Raw genomic sequence first — 24,332 nt, 5'->3', positions numbered from 1 at the left:
CATTCATGTCACTGGAAAAAATGTAAAAAGCTGCCATTCTCACTGTGACCAATTTGGACGAAACTTGGTATGCAGATCCCTCACTACATGGGTTGTTATGTTCTGGGGGTCTCGCGGCCCACCTGCACACGTGGGCGGAGCTACAAACAGAAAATCAGATTTCACCCATTCATGTCAATGGAAAAAATGGAAAAAGCTGCCATTCTCACAGTAATTCAAAAACGGCTTGACCGATTTGAACGAAACTTGGTATGCAGATCCCTCACTACCTGGGGTGATATGTTCTGGGGGTCTTGCGGCCCACTTGAACACGTGGGCGGAGCTACAAACAGAAAATCACATTTCACCCATTCATGTCAATTGAAAAAATGTAAAAAGATGCCATTCTCACATTAATTCAAAAACGGCTTGACCGATTTGAACGAAACTTGGTATGCAGATCCCTCACTACCTGGGGTGATATGTTCTGGGGGTCTCGCGGCCCACCTGCACACATGGGCGGAGCTACAAACAGAAAATCAGATTTCACCCATTCATGTCAATGGAAAAAAATGTAAAAAGCTGCCATTCTCACTGTGACCAATTTGGACGAAACTTGGTATGCAGATCCCTCACTACCTGGGTTGTTATGTTCTGGGGGTCTCGCGGCCCACTTGCACACGTGGGCGGAGCTACAAACAGAAAATCAGATTTCACCCATTCATGTCAATGGAAAAAATGGAAAAAGCTGCCATTCTCACAGTAATTCAAAAACGGCTTGACCGATTTGAACGAAACTTGGTATGCAGATCCCTCACTACCTGGGGTGATATGTTCTGGGGGTCTCGCGGCCCACCTGAACACGTGGGCGGAGCTACAAGCAGAAAATCGGATTTCACCCATTCATGTCAATGGAAAAAATGTAAAAAGATGCCATTCTCACAGTAATTCAAAAACGGCTTGACCGATTTGAACAAAACTTGGTATGCAGATCCCTCACTACCTGGGGTGATATGTTCTTGGGGTCTCGCGGCCCACCTGCACATGTGGGCGGAGCTACAAACAGAAAATCAGATTTCACCCATTCAAGTCAATGGAAAAAATGTAAAAAGCTGTGGGACCGATTTGAACGAAAATTGGTATGCAGATCTCTCACTACCAGGGGTGATATGTTCTGGGGGTCTCGCGGCCCACCTGCACACGTGGGCGGAGCTACAAACAGAAAATCAGATTTCACCCATTCAAGTCAATGGAAAAAATGTAAAAAGCTGTGGGACCGATTTGAACGAAACTTGGTATGCAGATCCCTCACTACCTGGGGTGATATGTTCTGGGGGTCTCGCGGCCCACCTGCACACGTGGGCGGAGCTATAAACAGAAAATCACATTTCACCCATTCATGTCAATGGAAAAAATGTAAAAAGATGCCATTCTCACATTAATTCAAAAACGGCTTGACCGATTTGAACGAAACTTGGTATGCAGATCCCTCACTACCTGGGGTGATATGTTCTGGGGGTCTTCCGGCCCACCTGCACACGTTGGCCGAGCTACAAGCAGAAAATCGGATTTCACCCATTCATGTCAATGGAAAAAATGTAATAAGCTGTGGGACCGATTTGAACGAAACTTGGTATGCAGATCCCTCACTACCTGGGGTGATATGTTCTTGGGGTCTCGCAGCCCACCTGCACACGTGGGCGGAGCTACAAACAAAATCAGATTTCACCCATTCAAGTCAATGGAAAAAATGTAAAAAGCTGTGGGACCGATTTGAACGAAACTTGGTATGCAGATCCCTCACTACCTGGGGTGATATGTTCTGGGGGTCTCGCGGCCCACCTGCACACGTGGGCGGAGCTACAAACAGAAAATCACATTTCATCCATTCATGTCAATGGAAAAAATGTAAAAAGATGCCATTCTCACATTAATTCAAAAACGGCTTGACCGATTTGAACGAAACTTGGTATGCAGATCCCTCACTACCTGGGGTGATATGTTCTGGGGGTCTTCCGGCCCACCTGAACACGTTGGCCGAGCTACAAGCAGAAAATCGGATTTCACCCATTCATGTCAATGGAAAAAATGTAATAAGCTGTGGGACCGATTTGAACGAAACTTGGTATGCAGATCCCTCACTACCTGGGGTGATATGTTCTTGGGGTCTCGCAGCCCACCTGCACACGTGGGCGGAGCTACAAACAGAAAATCAGATTTCACCCATTCAAGTCAATGGAAAAAATGTAAAAAGCTGTGGGACCGATTTGAACGAAAATTGGTATGCAGATCCCTCACTACCGGGGGTGATATGTTCTTGGGGTCTCGCAGCCCACCTGCACACGTGGGCGGAGCTACAAACAGAAAATCAGATTTCACCCATTCAAGTCAATGGAAAAAATGTAAAAAGCTGTCGGACCGATTTGAACGAAACTTGGTATGCAGATCCCTCACTACCTGGGGTGATATGTTCTGGGGGTCTCGCGGCCCACCTGCACACGTGAGAAGGGTGGGTTCACCCAATAATGTATATGTTCTTGCTCCTGGAGGTGAAACTAAAAATGTTGTTTATAATCAAGTTTTGTGTTAGTTGTATTGTATTCATTTTGTCAAATATTTCACATTATAATTTGAATATTGTACTTTTTATAAAGTAAAAAAATATTTTCATTCACCACTATAAAGTATCTTTATTTGAATCCATTTACAGTGTTATTGCTATAATTAAATACCCGTGCAACGCCGGGCCATCTGCTAGTCATTTATATTCCGTGGGTTTTCAAAGAGGTCATGGCAGACGATTCTATGCAATGTCACCTCAGGAACAACTATACAAAAATAGACAAATATATCCCCTCCCTTTTTACTAAATCGCAAAAGAGGTTTTTAGCGCAGGGAGATGCGCTGAATGCCCTGCGCTGCTCTCGATGCTCATAGGCGCCCTGCGCTAAAAACCGCTATTTCGGTTTAGTAAAAGGGGGCCATAGTGCAAAATATAGACAGCAGATATAAATTCTCAAAACAGACACATTTTGATTCTTTATTGATTTTTAATCAAAAACAGTGTCATACAAATGAAAGAACAAAAGATATTCCATATATTACACTATTACCTATAGAGGTAACATAAATATCATTCAATAATTTCATTTTCCTGCATATAATAATATCATAATATATCCTAATATACAATACAAATTACCCAAATATCACTATCAATAAAAAAAAGACACATTTTGATCACTAAACTGAAAATAAAATCATTTTTCCTACCTTTTTGTCTGGTGATTTCATGAGTCTCTGGTTGCACTTCCTTCTTCTGACTGTAAATCCAATATTTTTTTTCTTTCTGCCTCTCCCCTTTTCTTTCTGTCTCTTTTTCTCTCTCCCCCCCCCTGCCTGCCTGTCTTTCTCTCTCCCCCTGCTCCCTCAAGCCATCCTGCCGATTTCTCCACTTCCCCGATTCTTTCCCTACCCCCTAAGCCACCACGCCGATTTCTCCATGCTGCTTCCACGAGCCAGGCCAGGCACGTACAAGCGCTGGACTCACAAGACTTCACCTCTGACGTCAATTCTAACGTCGGAGAGGAATTTCCAGGCCAGCCAGGCAGCGATTGGCTGGCCCAGAACTTCCTCTCTGATATCAGAATTGACGTTGGAGGTGAAGTCTTGTGAGTCCGGCGCTTGTATGCGCCTGGCCTAGCTCAGGGAGGCAGGAAGAAAAAGATTGCAAAGGCAATGCGCTCGACTCACATTGCCTTTGCGATCTACTGGTCGATCGCACTCGACCATTTGGGCACCCCTGCTGTTATGGTATCCTCTCCTGACCTGAGGAAAGGGGTTTAGTCCCCCCAAAACTGGTTATTTCCATTTCCATTTCCTTATTTCCATTTCCTATTTATAAACTTTAATCAATAGATACAATACTACTTGATTCTACGTAATGCAACAAAAAAAATTTTTCTACCTTTTGTCGTTTCTGCTTTAATCATCTTCTCTTCACTCTCTTCTTTCTATTCAGCATTTGTCCTCGCTCCCTTCTATGCAACATCTATCCTCTGTTTGCCCCTTCCACCCAGCCTCTGCCCTCTCTCTCTCTACCCCTTCCATCTACTGTCTACCCTCTCTGTGCCCCTTGCATCCACTGTCCACCAGTGTTCCCTCTAAGCGGGCGGGTGTTGTGAGCAAACTTTTTTCACCGTGAGCCAAAAATATCGGGCGCCAGCAAGTTATGAGCCAACTCGCCCGATTCTCCTCTCGCCGCCCTGCCATCTGCCGTACGCCTCTTCCGATCGTGCGCTGTGACGAGAAACGTGTGCGCTGCGATGTAATATTTTGTGCGCCAGCGCACGCCAGCGCAGCTTAGCGGGAACACTGGTTCAAATGGTTTTATTTATTTCCCCAAATTTATTTTTGTTATACGCATTGAAAATATTTGATATTGCGTTTAAATCAAAATCTCAATAAACTTGAAACGAGTGCCCGTGAGATTGTGGGAGGGTTAAATACTCAAAACTTAGAAGTTTTTGCTACGCCAGCTTTCTGGTATCTTTACATACAGTGGCGTACCTAGCATATGTAACATCCGGGGCCCATCATTTTTTGGCACCCCCCCCCATCTGTAAGAAAAACATGATTTTTAGTAACAAACCACACGTCACACATGAGTACCTAGGAAAAGGCAGCATCTTACATATTGCAGTGAGCAGTACATCAATACACCCATTGTAAAACTAAACAAGCCAGACCAGCACAGATCAATCCTACACCGTCAATCCTAACAGAAAACCATGTCTTTCGAACACACAGAACACAGAAAACACCTTCGCCTAGTAAGGAATATGTAATCACAAACTAACCCCTCCCTCTTTTACAAAACTGTAGTGTGGATTTTAGCTACGGAGGTAACAGCTCTGATGCTCATAAAATTCTGAGCATCAGAGCTGCTACCACCAAGGCTGGTGCTAAAAACGCTTCACAGTTTTGTAAAAGGGGGGATAAAATAAAAATACATAGACAAAGGTTAAATTGAACCAGCAAGAAGCTGGACTCTGCATACAATGCTTCACAGAAACAGTGACACATGTCTCCTAAAGCAATAAATAAATAGAAATTTTTTTCTACCTTTGTCTTCTGTGGTTTCTCCTTTCCTCATCTTCTTGTAACTCTCTTCCTTCCATTCACTGTCTGCCGTCTCTCTTCCCCTATATGGCATCTTCTCTCCTTCTATGCCCCTTCCAGAAACTGTATGCCTCCCCCTTCCATCTCTCCTTTCACCCCATTGGTCTGGCATCTCTCTCCTCGCCTTCCCTCTCCCACACCTCTCCTCATAGTCTGGTATCTCCCCTTCCCTGATTCTCTGGCATCTCTCTCCTTTCCTTTTCTTCCATCTTTCGTTCCCCCTCCATGCTCTCACATCTCCCCCTTCCTTTTCCCTTAGACTGGCATACCTTCCTCCTATGCTCCAAGCCCTGGCATCTCCTTTAATTCCCTCCCTCATCTTCCTTCTCCCTCCAGCTGGGTACCGCAACACTCTTCCCTGCAGCTCTGCACTTCCCCACAATTGCCATGCTTCGGTTCCTCTTCTTCCTTCCTTCCTCCCCCCCCCCCCCGCGGGACCCTGCGGCACCATCAACTCTTACTCCCTCTAATGTCGGCCCTGCAGCTCCAGACTTCCTCGCACCTTCTCCCCTCCCCCTTTGGATCGCTATTATTTTAAATGTTATAGCCGCGGAGCTGTATCCATCAGTGGAGATGTCTAACCTCGGCCTGCCCCGGAACTCTTACTGCAGCAGCCGCCCGTCTAGGCAGGAACAGGAAGTCACTGTTGCAGTAAGAGTTCCGGGGCAGGCCGAGGTTAGACATCTCCACTGATGGATACAGCTCCGCGGCTATAACATTTAAAATAATAGCGATACAAAGGGGGAGGGGAGAAGGTGCGAGGAAGTCTGGAGCTGCAGGGCCGACATTAGAGGGAGTAAGAGTTGATGGTGCCGCAGGGTCCCGCGGGGGGGGGGGGGGGGAAGGAAGGAAGAAGAGGAACCGAAGCATGGCAATTGTGGGGGGGGGGGGGGGAAGGAAGGAAGAAGAGGAACCGAAGCATGGCAATTGTGGGGAAGTGCAATCCCCCCAATGCGTCCCCTTACCTTACCTCCCCTTACCTTTGCGACGCGTGTGTGCGCTGTGAAGAGAAACTTTGCGCTGCGATGTAATATTTTGTGCGCGCGCGCAGGCCAGCGCACCTTAGCGGGAACACTGCGTGTCCACCCTCTCTGCCCTTTCCATCCAGTGTCCGCCCGCTCTCTGTTCCATATGGCATCTTCCCTCTTTCTATGTCCCTTCAACAAACTATATCCTGTGCCCTTTCTCTCCTTTGTACATGATTCATTTCAGCTTCACCCCCTCCCCTATGCTCTGGCATCTCTCTCTTCTCCTTTCCTTCCTCCTTCCCACTCCACCCCATGATCTGGCATCTCTATCTCCTTCCCTTCTCTCCCTCCATGCCCTTGGATCTCCATCCTCCCCCTCCCCGCATATGCGCTGACATCTATCCCCCCTCCATAGTCTGGTAGCTCCTTTCCTTTCCCTCCCATGGTCTTGGCATCTCTTGCCTCTCCTCTCCCTTCTCTGGTCTTCCTTCTCCATCTCTCCCCAATTGGGTGCTGCTGCAGCAGCACTTCTCTTCCCCCCCAATTGGGTGCAGCAGAAGCTTTTCTCTCCCTCCCCCATTGAGTGCACCAGATTTTCTCTTCCCCCTCCCCCAAAAAAATTGGGTGCAGCAGCAGCAACATTTCTCTTCCCTTCCCCCTCCCCCCCAAAAATGGGTGCAGCAGCAGAACATTTCTCTGCCCCCTCCCCTCCCCCATTCGTTGCAGCAGCATTTCTCTTCCCCCCTCCCAATTGGGTGCAGCAGCATGTCTCCCCCCATTGGGTACAGCAGCATTTCTCTTCCCTCTCCCCCATTGGGTACAGCAGCAGCATCATCAGCATTTCTCTCCCCCCCCTCCAATTGGGTACAGCAGAAGCAGCAGTATTTCTCTTCACCCTCCCCCCATTGGGTATAGCAGCATCAGCATCATCATTTCTCTTCCCCCTCTCCCTCTAATTTGGTACAGCAGCATTTCTCCTCCCATTCACCCCACCTCCACCCCGGTCTCACACACCCGGCAGATTTGCGACAGACAAAGGCAAGTTTCCTTTCATCGCTGACCTATCTCCCAAAGGTCAGCGACAGAGGGAAGCTTACAACTTGCTGCTCTTGCTTACTTCGCGCTTTCCTCGTTGCCGGGTCCTGCCTTCATGGAAACAGAAAGTAGGCAGGACCCGGCAGCAAGAAAGGCCTGAGGTAAGCAAGAGCAAATAAACTTCCCTCCATGGCTGGCCTATCTCCCGCATGCTCCTGGGCTCTTAAGGTACCATTGTCTGTGACGGCTTCTCTTCATTACCCCCCCCCCCCCCCCCGGATGTGACTTCCGGTTTCGGAGGGAAGAGAAGGGAAGCTGGGTTCAAATTGCTTGCTGGGTTTTGTTTAGTCAGGCAGGAGTCTTTCGGCGGCTCTTCAGCTGCGCGTTAAGCAGTGGCGGCAGCAGGATTCGCAGATGACAGCCGGGCTGGCATCTAAATTTGCTGGGCGGAGCGCCCGGCTAAAAAGCGCTGGGGAGAACACTGTCCTCGATGAACTTCTCTAATTCCCGAACTTCTTCCTCAATGGTTTCCTCTGTCTTGAAGTTTTCTGCCTCTCTGTCTTTCTCCTCCACTGCTCGAAGTGCTTCTAGTTCCAGTATTCTGCCTTCCAGGAGTCAGACTTGTTTCTTCAGGCCCTCCAGTTCCTCGCACCGTGCATACATAAGACCGCCTCCCAGAGGGGAGGTAGTCATACATATGGCAAACGGTGCAGAAAACTGGGTAGCTCAACATCCTGCTTCTGTCTGCTGCTTCCATTGCTGTCCTCTCGCCGGACTGCTGTCTGAAGTGGCTTCTCCCTGTTTCCTTATGTAGCGTCCTTGGTGTTAGGTCCTTCTCCTGATTTTAAACCTGCTACCCTTACTTGCTTGTTGCTTGTGTGTCCTCTATGTCTGCTGTGGTTGCCCTCTGCTTTTCTTTGCAGTGACTCATCCCTTCTTAAGGCCCTTTGCAAAGGCACTCCCGCTAAGGCGAGTGCCTTTAACGCTTGCGTTTGATGCGCGCCGAACAGCTGAGTGCCGTTGGCCCCTCCTCTTTTAAGGAGGAGCTCCTGTGGATGACATCTGGGATGGGCGGAGCTACCTCTTGCCGATGCCCCTTGCTCTCTCCTGCCTCTTCTTCCCCTCTCCTCAGCTTCTCTCCTTCTGCTTCTCATTTTCTGCTCCATTGGTCCCTCCCTTTTTAAGGAGGAGCTCCGTTGGATGACATCAGGGGGTGGGCGGAACTATCTCTCGCCAATGCCCCATGTTCCCTCTCCTGTGCTTTTCTCTCCTTCTGCTTCTCTCTCCTTCTGTTTCTCCTTTCATGCTTGCCTGCCAGAGCTGATGTTAGACAGCAAGCGTGAACTAGGACCTAAAAGAGAGGAAAAGACTCTTTTATTTATTTTGTTTACATCACAGAGCAGGCGTGGGGTTGGAGAGGTCCCTTTTATTAAGGTGCACATTTAGCACACGCTAAATCGGTTAGCGTACTTTAATAAAAGGACCCCTAAGTATCTTAATAAAAAAATAGGCCCACAACTTAGCCTATGTTTTAGATTTCGGCCCCTCATGTGATTGAGTTTGACACCCCTGGCCTAGATGGTCACATATATCATTCTCATTCTGTATATCACCATGTTTTTATATTTTTAACTTTTGTGGTCACTTGGTACTGATAGTACATAGACGGCCCCAGCGAGAAAGCTGTGAAGCAGTCTGTGAATGCTGCTGGCCCGACGCTCCTCTCCAGCAAGGTATTTATGGTTGCGGTCGGCGGGAGATCAGTTGGGAAGGAAGGATGGAGGGTCAGCAGGGGTTCGGCGGTGGGGGGGAAAGCATGGCTGCCTATGACTAGGGCTTATTTTAAGGGGTAGGGGTTATATTAAAACTTACATCGAAAATCATGTTAGGGCTTATTTTCGGGGTAGGTCTTATTTTCGGGGAAACACAGATATATATGTTCTTTAGCATATATATCCACTCTCCAGACCAGCATAGGTTAATCTTACAAGCGGGTATCTCATCATGACCAGCAGGTGGAGACTGAGTCTCCAGCAGGTGTGGTGAGCTATACCCATCTCCCTTGGTAGGGCTGTTGGAATTTGTTTAGGAATTTTTGTCCTTTTTTTGCCAGACTGAGCTTGGGTTGACCCTGTTTGGGGGTCTGTCTGACTTTAGGGGTGTCAAAACTGGAAGGTCGCAAGCTGGGTCCCTCCCCCCATTTCCTCTACCTCTCCAACATTTTTCTAGTGGTGCCTCAACAGTAAGCTTTACCCCCTGGTTGTAAGCCATATTGTTTAGAGAGCCAGTGGAGTATGTACTGTGAAAAAAAAATCCTGAGGTAGTACTGTTTCTTAAGGATTGCTTTTCCTTTAAATATGCTGTAAATTACTGTATTTTTCAACTAACTGGCACTTTTCTTCTAGCAACGTCACGTATGGAGCAATTGAGCACTTCTCAGGGGAAGAGGTGCATAATTTGGTCCAGACGCGAAGCACTCGTGGCCAGCCTGAAAACAGCTGTTCGGGCCGGTGCGGTAATGGAGCCTCGTCGGCAGCGGCTGCAGGTGTCCAGGGCTCCCCGCCGCTAGTGCCTTGCAAGTCAGCAGGGAGCAATGGGGAAGCCCGGTCTTCCCCCACCATCCACAGAGGGGATTCCCTCTCAGTTGTTTCTTTAACAGCTGATGCCGGCTCGCCTGCTTTAGCGGCTGGGACAGTTCAGGCTTCCTAGCCACTACAGGCCCTGGAGGGTTTATTTTTGGTGGGAACTTCACCATTTTTGCACAATAAATCCTCCATTTGCTCTGCCACCTCAGGTGATCTTCCTCTTCTTGGAAAAACAGGGGCAGGTTTCAGCTGGGAACCTTGCTCAGGCAGGCAGTCCCATGGGGCCGCTGATTTATTTTTTAATTTATGCAGAGCTTATTTTCAGGCGGCTGAGGGTTTTGCAGTTGGCCTGGGGGTTTTGGGGAAGGTTGTGCCTCCCGCACCCTCTGCGGCTTTGCCCCATCTACTACTTTCACATCCCCTCCTCATAGAAACATAGAAGATGACGGCAGATAAGGCCATAGCCCATCAGGTCTGCCCACTCTACTGACCCACCCCCAAGTCTACTATCCTAGGGATCCCACTCCTGGTGACAGGTTCTCTCCTCTCTCATCCAAGCACCCGCGGGTGGCATGGGACGAAGACTTGTGGTCTGAGGAGCGTGCAGATCAGGATGAGGACCTGGACCCTTGCGGGGACCTCCAGGATCCTCTTGAGACGGTCGCTGGTAGCGTGGGCCTCGTTTTTTCTGCACATTGCGAAGAAGCATCCACGGTGTGCATTTTTCACAGAGACGAGCTCCTAGTTTTGATTCAGCAGGTCTCGGTTTTAAGTTATGAGAAGTCGCCACCTGAGACCTCGTGGGTGTGGAACCCCCTTCTTCAGGGGATCCGCCCAGCGTCCCACTCTTTTCCTATGCATCAGGATATTTGGGATATTGTTCTGGCGCAGTGGAATACGCCGGAGGAGCAGTTTCGGTTTTCACGCTCCATGGCTCGTTTGTATCCCGTCCCGGAGGTGGATAGGGCTACCTTGAAGTCGCCAGTGGTAGATGCGGTGGTCTCCGCTATTCCAAAGCGTTACACTGTGCCCATAGAGGGCGAATCTGCCTTACGTGATTCTGAGGAGCGTAAATTGGAGGCTCTCCTTAAACAGAATTTTAATGTCTCTGCCTTGGGAGTCCAGGCGGCTATTTGTAGGGAGCTCGTGGCTCGCGCCATGTTTTGGTGGGCCGAGCGTATTCTTGACCATGAGTCTGATGATTGGTCCTTGGTGGATCAAGAGGTCGCGAAGATTGAAATGGCGGCCTTGTTCCTCTTTGACACCCTCTTTGACTTGGTGCGGTCCTCTGCCAAGTCTTTGGCTTTTGGGTGGCCGCGCATTGTACCTTGTGGCTTCACGCATGGTCGGCAGTTGCGACATCCAAGACTAAACTCACAAACTTTCCCTTTCGAGGGTCTTTTTTGTTTGGAGAGGATTTAGATAAGTTGGTTCAGCCTTTGACAGACTCTAAGGTGCCCCACCTGACTGAGGACCATGCCCGCCAGGCAGTTAGAGGAGGCACTGCTAGGGGGCGACTGCGGGATTTCTGTAGGTTTCGCCCTGGGCGTGGGGCTGCGACCTTCCCATCTTCTGGGATTTCCCAGGGGACGTTTCTTTCAGCGCATATAGTCATTTCGGGGAGCCCGTCGGTGGGCTGGAAATCCTCTTGCCGCTTCTCATGCAGCCCGTCCTGCCCAATGACTCCTTGCTGGCGCCCCCTCTGGTTTCAGTGGTTGCCCGGCTACCCGAGTTTTTCTCACAAATGATCAGAGATCAAGTCCGATCAGTGGGTCCTGGAGCTGATTCGGGACGGTTATGCTGTACAGTTTTCCTGTTCCTTGACAGATCATTTTCTAGCTTCTCCTTGTCATGCCAAGTGGAAGAAGCAGGCTTTTTGCCAGACTCTGCAAAGATTGATAGATCTCAGAGCTGTGGTTCCAGTGCCCCCTCAGGAGTCTGGCATCAGCAGGTATTTGATTTACTTTGTGATGCCCAAGAAAGAGGGGACTTTTCAGCCCATCTTAGATTTGAAGGGGGTCAACAGGGCTCTCAGAGTTCCGTCTTTTCACATGGAGACACTGCGATCAGTGATTCTGGCGGTTTAGCCGGGGGAGTATCTAACCTCTCTTGACCTGACGGAGACCTACTTGCACATTCTAATCCGGCCCTCTCATCAGTGCTTCCTTCGTTTTGCGATCTTGGGCCAGCACTTTCCGTTCTTTTTGCTCCCTTTTGGTCTGGCCACGGCTCCCTGGATGTTCACCAAGGTAACCCGGCAGCCTTGTGGACAGAGGGCATTCTGGTGCATCCTTACCTGGAAGACTGGTTGATTCGTGCAAAGTCCTGCCAGGAGAACTCGGCTCGGATGGTGGAGTTCCAGTAGTCGCTGGGCTGGGTTGTCAACCTTGCCAAGAGCCGGTTGGCCCCCTCGCAGCACCTGGAGTATCTTGGGGTTGTATTCAACATTTCCTTGGGGAAGATCTTTCTCTCAGAGGCCGGGATAAGCAAATTACAATCTCAGTTTCGCCTGCTTATTGCGTCTCCAGTATCCTTGGGTGCAGGATTTCCTCCAAGTCTTGGGGTCAATGGAGGCTTCCCTCGACATGGTGAGGTGGGCTTGGGCCCACATGCGTCCTCTTCAGTATTCTCTGCTTCGGAGGTGATCACCCCAGAGCTTCAGTCTAGATCACCCTGTTCCTCTGAGTGACTTGGCTTGCTGCAGTCTTCGTTGGTGGCTCCAGGCCTCCCATCTTGTTCAAGGGATGAGTCTGAATCAGCCCCACTGGATGGTGCTTCTCACGGATGCCAGCCTTCTCGGTTGGGGAGCTCAGTGTCTAGGTCACTCAGCTCAGGGCACCTGGTCCATGGAGGAGGCGTCCTGGTCAATCAGTGTTCTGAAGACCAGAGCCATCCATCTGACACTGTTAGCCTTCCATTCCTTCTTGACGGGCAAGTCAGTCCGGGTTCAGTCAGACAATTCCATGGTGGTGGCCTATGTCAATTGTCAGGGGGGCACCAAAAGCACTCAGGTGGCAGAGGAGGCGGCTCTGCTCATGGTCTGGGCAAAGTTGCATCTTCAGGACATCTCGACCTCCCACATAGCCAGAGTGGAGAATGTTCAAGCGGACTTCCTCAGTTTTCACGTGTTGGCCAGCCGAAGGGAGACTGTAGGAGCTGTGCCTAATCCTGAGCACATGGTAGAACAGTCCTGAGCACATGGCAGAACAGTGAGCGGAGCAGAGAGTGTGTTAGCAGGAAGGAGCGTAGAGAGGAGCAGAGAAGGCGGTGCTAGCAGGGGAAGAGGTGAGAGCTAACTCCGCCCACCCCGATGTCACCAGCCAAACTCCCCCATATAAGGGGACGAGCCAACGGCGCGCGGCGAAGACGAGCGGCAAAGGTGCTCGCCTTAGCGAGAGCGCCTTTGCGAAGAGCCTTAAGAAGAGCCTAATCTTTACCCTATTCTTTAAATTTTATTCTAAACTTTCACCCTAACCCACAGGCAGACACCCTCTCAAGTACCCTAATCTTTCAAACTCTCTCTCTGATCTTTCAATCTCTCACTCTGACTCACAGACAGATATTTCTTCTAACTCTCTAACTTACTCACTATCAGGTAGACCTCAGCTACAACTTGGTTATGGCAGGGAGAACAAGAAGCGCCATGTATGCAATCAAGACCAACTGTCCGGTAACTGGGGGGGACCCAGGGGGCGACCACGGTATGCGTGCAGAAGGAGGAGGACCCAGGACTGTGGACAGAGGTCTCCGTGCAGACCGAGATCATCCCCTCCCCCTGTTCTCCACAGTCTCTACACAGACAGAGGAGTCCCCACAGGGACTTAGCAATCACGGGGTATGGAGGGCTATGTATGTTAATGCACACAGTTTAGGCACTAAGATTCTGGAATTAGAGACCGAAATAATGAATGCCGACCTTGACGTGGTGGCAATATCCGAAACTCTCATGGGTGGGATATGGCTATACCGGGATACAACTTATTTCGTCAGGACAGAGAGGGAAAGTCAGGGGGAGGGGTGGCACTGTACATTAAAGAAGACATCAAAACTACCAGAATCACAGATGTCAAGTACACCGGGGAATCCCTCTCGGTGAACCTGGCCAGAGGCAGTGAAAAATGCCTGTATCTTGGTGTAGTATATAGACCTCCAAGACAACTGGAAGACAAAGACTCCGAATTAATTGAAGACATAGAGAATATCACTCTACGGGAAGACGCTGTTCTGCTAGGGGACTTCAACATGCCTGACATAGATTGAAACTCATACTCAGCAACAACCAGCGGCAGCAGGAGACTGTTAACATCCATAAAGGGAGCACGACTCAAACAAATGGTATTGGAACCCACTAGGTCCCAGGCGATCCTGGACCTGGTACTCACCAACGGGGATAGCGTCTCGAAGATCTCGGTAGGAGATACGCTAGCCTCCAGCGATCACAACATGGTGTGGTTCTACCTCAGGAAAGGTTTCCCTAGATCATACATGAAAACAAAAGTACTGAACTTCCGAGGCACTGACTTCGAACGCATGGGAGATTTCATCCACCGGACACTGCAGAACCAAGCTACTACCAATGATGTGGAAGCTATGTGGTCATCCCTGAAATCTACCATACATGAAGCGACAAGCCTCTACATTAAATCAGTACACAAACGGCGGAGAAACAACAAACTCCAATGGTACTCCGCAGAAATCTCACACCTCGTCAAGGAGAAGAAAAAAGCATTTATTTCCTACAAATGAACGGAGACTAGGGAAGCTAAACTAGAACATAGGGCGAGGTCTGCAGCGGTCAAAACGGCAGTCAGGGAGGCCAAACTTCGAGTGGAAGAGACTCTGGCAAAGAACATGAAGAAAGGGGACAAATCCTTCTTCAGGTATATTAGTGATAGGAAAAAGAACACAGATGGGATAGTACGCCTTAGAAAACCAGATGGGAACTGCGCAGAATCAGATTCCGATAAAGCAGAACTACTGAATGAATACTTCTGCTCGGTCTTCACCTGCGAGGCACCGGGGCACGGTCTGCAGTTGCAGGCAAGGCCCAGTGTGGAAGACCCGTTTCAGAATTTCGAGTTCACACCTTGCAACGTCTACAACGAACTGGCAAGACTCAAGGTGAACAAAGCCATGGGACCGGACAATCTACACCCCAGGGTGCTCAGTGAGCTGTGTGATGTCCTGTCAGAACCGCTATCAGGACTCTTCAATCTCTCCCTAAATTCGGGGAGAGTCCCCATAGACTGGAAAACAGCTAACGTCGTTCCACCGCACAAAAAGGGTTGCAGGGCAGAGGCTGCAAACTACAGACTGGTGAGTCTCACATCAATAGTATGCAAACTCATGGAAACACTAATCAAACGTAAATTAGACGCAATCTTGGATGAGGAGAATCTACGGGATCCCAGTCAACACGGATTCACCAAGGGTAGGTCCTGACAATCCAATCTCATCAGCTTCTTTGACTGGGTAACAAAACAGTTAGACTTGGGAGAATCCGCGGACGTTGTATACCTAGACTTCAGCAAAGCTTTCGATAGTGTCCCGCATCGCAGGCTGTTGAGCAAGATGAAATCAATTGGGCTGGGAGAAACACTAACTACATGGGTCAATGACTGGCTGAGTGGCAGACTTCAGAGGGTGGTAGTTAATGGTACCTTCTCTAAAACATCAGAGGTGACCAGTGGAGTACCACAGGGCTCAGTCTTGGGCCCGCTCCTTTTCAACATATTCATAGGTGATCTAACTCAGGAGCTTCAAGGTAAGGTAACGTTATTCGCTGACGACGCCAAACTATGCAATATAGTGAGAGATGGCAATTCACCCGATAGTATGACACAGGACCTACATTTGTTGGAGCTTTGGTCCTCGACCTGGCAGCTGGGCTTCAACGCTAAGAAATGCAAGATCATGCACCTCGGCAGCAGAAATCCGTGCAGAACTTACACCTTGAATGGTGGAGGACCCAGGAGATCAGGAAATCAGATCATCTTTTTGTCCTTCTAGCAGGTCCTCGTAGGGGGGATGGCGCTTCCAAGTCTACCATTGCACGCTGGATCAAGGAGACTATTGCTTCCACTTATCTTCTTCAGAAAAAGACTTTTCCAGAATTTCTCAAAGCTCATTCCACTCGGGGTCAGGCAGCTTTTTGGGCTGAGTCTTTACTGGTGCCTCCAATGGATATTTGTAAGGTGGTGGTCTGGTCTTCTCTACATTCCTTTGTCAGACGCTACTGGGTGGACGTTCAGGCGTGTCGGGACGCGGTGTTTGGTGAGCGTGTTCTGGTGTCGGCCCTTCGGGGGTCCCACCCATGATGGGGACTGCTTTGTTACGTCCCACTTGTAAGATTAACCTATGCTGCTCTGGAGAGTTTCTAAAGATGGAGAAATTAGGTTCTTACCTGCTAATTTACTTTCTTTTAGCCTCTCCAGACCAGTATAGGACCCCACCCTGTCTAATATCGTGTTCTTGTGGGCAGATTTTCATTTTTTGGTCGGTTTCTAGTATTTTTCTAGGGCCGGGAAGATTAAGAATAGGGGCTATGGCTTGGCTGGTGTAGCTGGTGAGCTGTGGGGACCTTTGCTATTTGCATTTGTTCCTTTGCATTTTCCAAAAGGGTTCGTTTTTATTGGTTGATACTCCTGTTCAGAGTCCTGTTTGTTTTCTATATATATAGTTCTTAGTTCTGCTTGGCTATTCGGCAGACTGAGGTAATTAGGGAGGGGTCACATGATATGTACAGTTCCAAATTTTTGTCTCAGTCTTCATCTCCTGGTCATGATGAGATATATACCCGCTTGTAAGATTAACCTATGCTGGTCTGGAGAGGCTAAAAGAAAGTAAATTAGCAGGTAAGAACCTAATTTCTCCTTTTTATAAATACACTTTATTTTACAAGCTTATATAATATACATTTTATATTTACATAAGAACATAAGAACATAAGAAGTTGCCTCCACTGGGTCAGACCAGAGGTCCATCCTGCCCAGCGGTCCGCTCCCGCGGCGGCCCATCAGGTCCGCGACCTGTGAAGTGGTTTCTGACCATTTCTTTAACCTACCTCAAGTTCTATCTGTACCCCTCTATCCCCTTTTCCTTCAGGAACCTATCCAAACCCTCCTTGAACCTCTGTATGTTTTCATTTATGGTTTGTTGACCATATGACCCCTGAGGAAGGCTCTTTGTAGCCGAAACATGCCCCATGTTGGGTCTCATTAACAAAGAGTCATTTTTTTTTTATTATTATTATTATTATCTTTATTAGCAATTGCAAAGGGAACATACAACCAGGATCACAACAAGCAGAACAAACAGATCAGGCATAGATACCAACTCTAGGAACCCATGACAGCTAAAGAGTCACAAAACAATAAAGTTTTAATATAAGAACAAAACTTTGGAACAGAGACCCTCTTTATAGACTCTTAGTACTCTTGATGACCAAAATTGAAATATCTCTGAGATTCCACTATTTGTTTCTTTGTTTCTATTTGTAGTTTATATGGAGATCCTTTTTTTTTTTTTTTGCTTGGATTCATTTCTGTAGGTGGAAAGCATTTCTTTTGCCCTCATTCTCTGTCCTTTTACTTATTCCATTTTTTAAATTCTATTTCAGATATAAAAGATAAGCTGCAGAAGATAAGATGAAATTCTCAAACTTCACCAGATCCTGTATCACTTTTTCCTGTGGTCTCCTAGTGGGATTCTGCTTGACTTTTCAATTCCTGAATGGTGTCTTTGAGGTTTTTCCTAAGCAATTGGTAGGCCTGATAAAATATGATGCAAAGGATATTCAATGGATAAAGCAGAAATTAGAACTGTTTAACAAGACCCATCCCCACCACTCAGGTTAGTGTACACTGCTACTAGATAAGTTTGTCAAAAACTACTGACATGGTACATACTTAGAATACACTCATTATTTACTGGCCGTATAAAGCATGTACATGCTACAGGATAAAAGCTTAATTCTTAAACATAGGCCAGTCTTGCAGAGTTCACAGTGCACCAACACACTCTTTTGCTTCAGGGGAGGCTGATATGGTTATGATTTTGCCCCTGTTAACACTTGTGGATGTGCAATTTATGATTTTTCAAGGAAAATTAGAATTAGAAATCCATTTTGCATGGAGAGTCAAATAGTAAGGGGACATGTTCTGGGTTGGGACTAGAGAGGACCTGAAATCTGTACCTCCAACAGCAATTACCGAAGGGGAAGAAACGTCCATGTTTAGAAAGAAGTTCATCCTCATTTAGACCTGTTTCAGGAATGTCCAGGTTACAGAAAGGTGCCCTGAGCAGCTGTCCACTAGAGGGTTTAAGGCAGTCTCTTGCAAACTTACAAGCCGCGGCATACTAAACTGGGGGCCGCAACTCGAGGGCACCTGGACATCGCCACAATGACAAAACACGCATGCATAAAGTCATCACATCTGTGTGTCCACGGATGCCCTCTAGACGGGACCCTGAGCCGCCAATGGGGTTGCTGAAAAAGAAGAGGAATAGAGAGGAGGAAAGGTGCCAGGGAGGACGAGAGGTGCTGGTGGCAGCCAACTGCCTATAGGATGTGCCTCTCACCGCGAGAGACATGTCCTGTAGGCAGTCAGCTGGCGCTGGCACCTCTCCTCCTCCCTGGCGTTTCATGGCACACCTGAACTCTTGTGAGGTATCATGCCTTAATCCAGTGTATCACAAACTGTGTTCCGGTTTGTGATACACTGGATTAAGGCATGATATCTCCTTAATCCTCCAGTGGTCACTGTCTCTTTCTCTCTCCCCTGAAAGTAAAACAGGAAGGGGATACCACAGTTGATGACTGCTTTAGGTATTATAGGCATTCTTAGTAGAGCAGGAAGTGGGTCTGAGGAGTAGCCTAGTGGTTAATGCAGAGGACAGTAACCCTCCAGTAAGTACTGTACCTAAATATATCCACCAATTCCCACTATTATTGAAACTCTATTAATTTAATTTTCAGACTTTTATTCTTTTGCTATACACTTATATAATAATAAATTAATGCACAATACCATACACAATATCATTCATCCTACATTTAAAATTGAAATCAAAACCCTCCCATTCCTTTCAATCATCCCAAAGTTCATCCATTCACTATATAAGTCCTCCTGTAGATCTCTGTGCAAAACTTTGCCTTTTTATTCAACCACAATCTTCCGGTCTCAAGTTCATGAATACTGTTCCAGATTCAGTGTTTTATCCGTATTCCTCTTCAAAAGCAATATGATCAATTCAGCTTTCAGCTCGAGATAGTTCTATGTTTTGCAATCAATGCGTCTTCAGGAGCTGAAGTCGGGAGGGTCTCCTCCTAAAAACACAACATAAACAATATCATTACCCTTCCACCCACATTTTTAGCCTTCATATTATCTTCATATTATATTGCTTTGAAGAGGAATATGGATAAAACACTGAATCTGGAACAGTATTCATGAACTCGAGACCGGAAAATTATAGTTGACTAAAAAGGCAAAGTTTTGCACAGAGATATACAGGAGGACTTATATAGTGAATGGATGAACTTTGGGATGATTGAAAGGAACGGGAGGGTTTCGATTTCAATTTTAAAAGTAGGATGTATGGTATTGTGCATTCATTTATTATTATATAAGTGTATAGCAAAAGAATAAAAGTTTGAAAATTAAATTAATAGTTTCAATAATATCGGGAATTGGTAGATATATATGTTGTGTATATATAACGCTATTTAAATGATATAATAAGCTCTGTGCTTGTTGATTGGTGTACCTAAATAGATAAGATACCTGCAATCCTGAAAGTACTGAAGTGGTGTACACTCAGGTAAAGTGGGCATTTTTCTGTTTTTGGAGGGCTCACAGTTACAAAAACAAGTTGTAGTGGGATTTGACCTGGGTCTCTTGATTTCTAGTCCACTACACTAACCTCTGCCCTGCATGGATGTCTTTATCATGTTTGAAAATACACGTCAGATGGACATCCCTATTCAAACTTGGATATCCTTTTGAAAATGCTCCTCCACATGTGCTAAGAGGTTCTTGTCTACTGACAGTTACCAGATGCCTGTTTGTAGGAGATTAGATCAACTTTGATTGATTTTAGCATCTGCTGTTGACCTGGCACAATTGATTCTTCTAAAAGGTACAGTCTACAGTTTCCATATAATTCTTCAAATTCTCATTTTCAGGAGAAGACAGCAGCATTGGAGATGAACTCTATAATAAAGTTCGAATCCTTTGTTGGATTATGACTGGGCCCCAAAACCTGGAAACTAGAGCCAAACATGTGAAGGCCACTTGGACTCGACATTGTAACATTGTCCTTTTTATGAGTTCTGTCGATGATAAGAACTTTCCTACTATTAACACGAGGACCAAGGAAGGCCGAGACCAGCTCACTTGCAAGGCCATCAGTGCCTTTAATTATGTGTATGAGCATCATCGGGAGGAAGCCGACTGGTTCCTGAAAGCTGATGATGATTCATATATAATAGTAGATAATATGAGGTGGTTGCTGTCCAACTACACACCTGACCAACCCATCTACTTTGGCAGGTACTTCAAACCGACCTACATGCAAGGGGGATCAGGTTATGTTCTCAGCAAGGAGGCTTTAAAACGTTTTATGAGGAATTATAACCATAAAGTATGCACTCACAACTCCGAAAGTGAGGACGTGATCATTAGTCATATCCTGAATAATATTGGAGTTAAAGCTGGAGACTCAAGGGACACAGAGTTAAGAGGCACATTCCATCCACATCCACTTGAACACCACTTCACAAGTCATGTCATTAAGAGCTATTGGTACTGGAATTACAACATTTACCCATTTGTAGAGGTAGGTAAATGTGTACTCTCCTACAGCATATTTAGTGGCATGTTATCTACTTAAAGGTGTGACAAGCCATCTATCAGAGCTAGTTACTTTGTGGTCTATTCTTAAATCAGAGCATTTAGAAGCACTATTGTTTCTCCTTAGTTTTAGGGCAGGGGTGCACAAAAGGTCGATTGCGAAGGCAACGTGAGTCAATCCAATTGCCTTCGCGTTCTACTTGCTTCCCGACTCAGAAGCGCCGAGCCGACCAACTTTCCCCACCCGACGTCAATTCTGACGTCGGAGAGGAAGTTCCGGGCCAGCCAAATGCTGCCTGGCTGGCCCAGAACTTCCTCTCCGACTTCAGAAATGACGTTGGGGAGAGGAAATCTGGTCGGACTGACGCTTCTGAGTTGGGAAGCAGGGAGAGCATGGGGCGGTGGTGGTTTGGAGGCTTGTTCCCCAATGGCGGCGGCAGTGGCTTGGGAGCAGGCAGGGAGATAGAAAGAAGGGAAAATTACACTGCCAAATGGCTGGGTAAAATTTGAGCTCCATCGGGGCTTGAATTAAAAAGTGCTTTAAAAGCTTCCTGAGCCTGGTTTAACTCCTACTTACCGACGTGGTGGAGGGGGGAGTGTATGGCGAGTTGCCGGCGCCTGGAGAAGTTTCGATTTAATGAATCGATGAGCGGGAAAAGGTCGGTAAAGACTCCGGCATCGCCTGCCGGGAAAATAAAGATGGCGCAGTCCCTAGGACAGACACAGCAGTTCCCGACCTCGGAGGTGCCGGCTGATAGTACATCGGCACTGCAATTGAAGCTGGAGAAATGGTTTCAGGACCTCAAGGCTGAAATGCAAGGGGTCAGGGAGGATGTTAAAACGGCGATGGCGGATCTCAGAGTGGAGATTGGGGACTTAGGAGTTCGGGTTGAGGCCTCGGAACAACATGTTTCCCGCTTGGAGGTGACAGTGGAAGAAACAAAGACTGGTCTGGCGTAGCATGTGAAAGAGTTGGCTGATTTACAGGCGCAAGTGGAAGACCTGGAAAACAGGTCTAGAAGGAGAAATTTGCAATTTAAAGGCATACCGGAGGAGGAGCGTCACAAGGACTGTACCGCGGTGGTGCAAGACTTTTGCAGTCAGCTGTTGGGGCCGGAGATGCAAATGGATGCTGGAGCCATTGTACTATTGCGGGCTCATCGTGGCCTGGGAGCTGGGTGGCCGAGCACGCCTAAGGATATTATTGCCTGCTTTGGAGATTACTTGGTAAAAGAAAAAATACTGCAGGCAGCTCGGAGGCGACCGCAATTTCAATGGCATGAAATCATCGTAGGGGTCTTTCAGGACTTGGCTTTATCCACCTTGCAAAAACGAAGGGCCTTCCACGATGTAACTCAAATGTTGAGAGCGGAAGGGCCATAGATACCGTTGGCTGTTCCCGTTTGGTATCTGGATGACTGTGAATGGCAAGTCTAGGAGAGTAGACACTGTGGGAGATGCCTGGTTGGCCCTGAAGGACTTAGGCTGTAACAACTTGCCTGCGGTATCAATGGCGGTGACCCCTACGAAGGGAGGCAGACCGGCAGAGTCCTGGCACACGGTCACCCGCGCCACTAAGAGACTGATCCAGCAGGAGACCTGAGAGTTGGACAGTGATATGGGGAACTCGCTCTTGCAGACCTGGAGCCTGGCGGTGTAGCTCCCATCTTCATTTGAGAACTTTGGACTTTGAGGATTTGGTTGTGGGGTGAGGATTTGGTTGTGGGGTTGGAATTGAATGGGAGGATGGATGAGTGTGAGTCCAATGGATGTAGAGGGGAGGTAGAATGAGGGCTAGGGGCATGAGTGATTCAGGGGAATGTATGGGGTGAGTATGATTGATGCACATAGGAGATACCTTTTGGGATGTTGGGTATGTATGGGGCAGTCATGAGTGTTGTTGAGAGATCCATGGGTAGGAGTAAAGGGACACTACTCTGACTGGAAAGGGGTCACGAGTGGTGTCCCGCAGGGGTCAGTGCTGGGACAGCTGCTGTTCAATATATTTATTAATGATCTGGAAACAGGGACGAAGTGCAAAGTTATCAAGTTCGCGGATGACACAAAACTCTCCAGCAGGGTCAGAACTGTTGAGGAATGCAAAGAACTGCAGAGCGACCTGAACAAACTGAGTGAGTGGGCAAAAAGATGGCAGATGAGCTTCAATGTGGAGAAATGTAAGGTCTTGCACATAGGGAAGGAGAACCCCATGTACATCTATATGATGGGAGGGAGGGTACTGGGGGAAGGCAATCTAGAAAAAGACCTGGGGGTATTGGTGGATAAAACAATGAAGCCGGCGGCACAATGTGCAGCGGCCTCAAAGAAAGCGAACAGAATGTTGGGCATTATCAAAAACGGTATCACTACCAGAATGAAGGAAGTTATCCTGCCACTGTATCGAGCAATGGTGCACCCATATCTGGAGTACTGTGTCCAATACTGGTCGCCATACGTAAGAAGGACATGGTGATACTCGAGAGGGTCCAGAGGAGAGCAACAAGGATGATAAAGGGCATGGAGAACCTTTCATATGCTGAAAGGTTGGACAAGCTGGGGCTCTTTACCCTGGAAAAGCGGACACTGAGAAGGGACATGATAGAGACTTATAAAATCAAGAAAGGCATAGAGAAGGTGGAGAGGGACAGATTCTTTAGACTAGCGGGGACAACAAAAACAAGAGGTCATTCAGAAAAACTGAGAGGAGACAGATTCAAAACGAATGCAAGGATGTTTTTCTTCACTCACGGGTGGTGGACACCTGGAATGCGCTTCCAGGAGAGGTGATAGGACAGAGTACAATACTGGGGTTCAAAAAGGGACTGGATGACTTCCTGGATGCGAAGGGGATTGCAGGGTACAGATAGAGGGTTACTTACAGGACATTAGGCGAATAGGGTATGAACGTTTTAGGTTAGAAGCACTTACAGGCCATGGACCTGGGGGGCCACCGTGGGAGCGGACTGCTGGGCACAATGAACCCCTGGTCTGACCCGGCAGGGGCATTGCTTATGTTCTTATGTATGGGATTTTGGGTGTGGGAGTTATTATCCTGATGTGGTGAAATGTGCTCTGATGGGAAGGCTGGGGTGTCAAATGCCTTTTGGGGGAAGCTTCATCTTTTCTCATTGGCTGGTCTGGCATTTGCTAGGTAGACGATTGTGGGGGGGGGCAGTTGGGGAAAACTACAAGTTCTAGGGGGGGAGGAATAAGGGGATTGGTACAGATGGGGCATTACTCAGGATCAGGATTACTCATAGAATGTAAATGGGGTTAACAGTCCTGGGAAACGGAATATTGTTTTCAGGGAAATGAAGAGATTGGGTTGGGATATTTGTATGCTACAGGAGACACATTTGAGGCCTAGGGATGCAGCTTTATTGCAGCATCCGGCCTACGAACAGGTAAGGACACATCAAGGACTGCATGTTAACAAAAAAAGGGGGGGATAGCCATTCTAGTCAGAAGGGGATTGGGATTGGTTGTTAACCAGGTCTATTGAGACTTTCTGGAGCGATGTTTAGGTTTGAAAGGATCCTTACAAGGGCAACGGGTGACTTTAGTAAATATATATGGCCCCAATATAGATCAGGTGACGTTTTATAGAGGTTTGAAGGATGAGCTGTTGTTGTTTAATCAGGGGTAGTGTTTGTGGATGGAGATTTTAATGTGATACCAGATGGGAGAATGGATCATTCCAAAGGGGGTAGGGGATCTGGCAGGGGCATCTC

General features: G+C 47.6%; 1 protein-coding gene across 1 annotated transcript in view; it reads left to right on the top strand.

Annotated features, from left to right (window-relative positions):
* Positions 1 to 24,332, top strand: part of LOC117357792 (glycoprotein-N-acetylgalactosamine 3-beta-galactosyltransferase 1-B-like) — an 83,216-nt gene that overhangs the window by 29,705 nt on the left and 29,179 nt on the right. The window contains exons 3-4 of the mRNA XM_033938903.1: positions 17,367 to 17,599; positions 19,935 to 20,587. Coding sequence (XP_033794794.1) covers positions 17,395 to 17,599; positions 19,935 to 20,587 — 858 coding nt within the window. The 5' untranslated portion in view covers positions 17,367 to 17,394. The remainder of the gene's footprint in view (positions 1 to 17,366; positions 17,600 to 19,934; positions 20,588 to 24,332) is intronic.

Source organism: Geotrypetes seraphini, chromosome 3 (assembly GCF_902459505.1).
Source record: "Geotrypetes seraphini chromosome 3, aGeoSer1.1, whole genome shotgun sequence".
Classification (NCBI taxonomy): domain Eukaryota; kingdom Metazoa; phylum Chordata; class Amphibia; order Gymnophiona; family Dermophiidae; genus Geotrypetes; species Geotrypetes seraphini.
The sequence above is the reverse complement of the archived record's forward strand: the minus strand, read 5'-3'. Positions and strand labels throughout refer to the sequence as shown.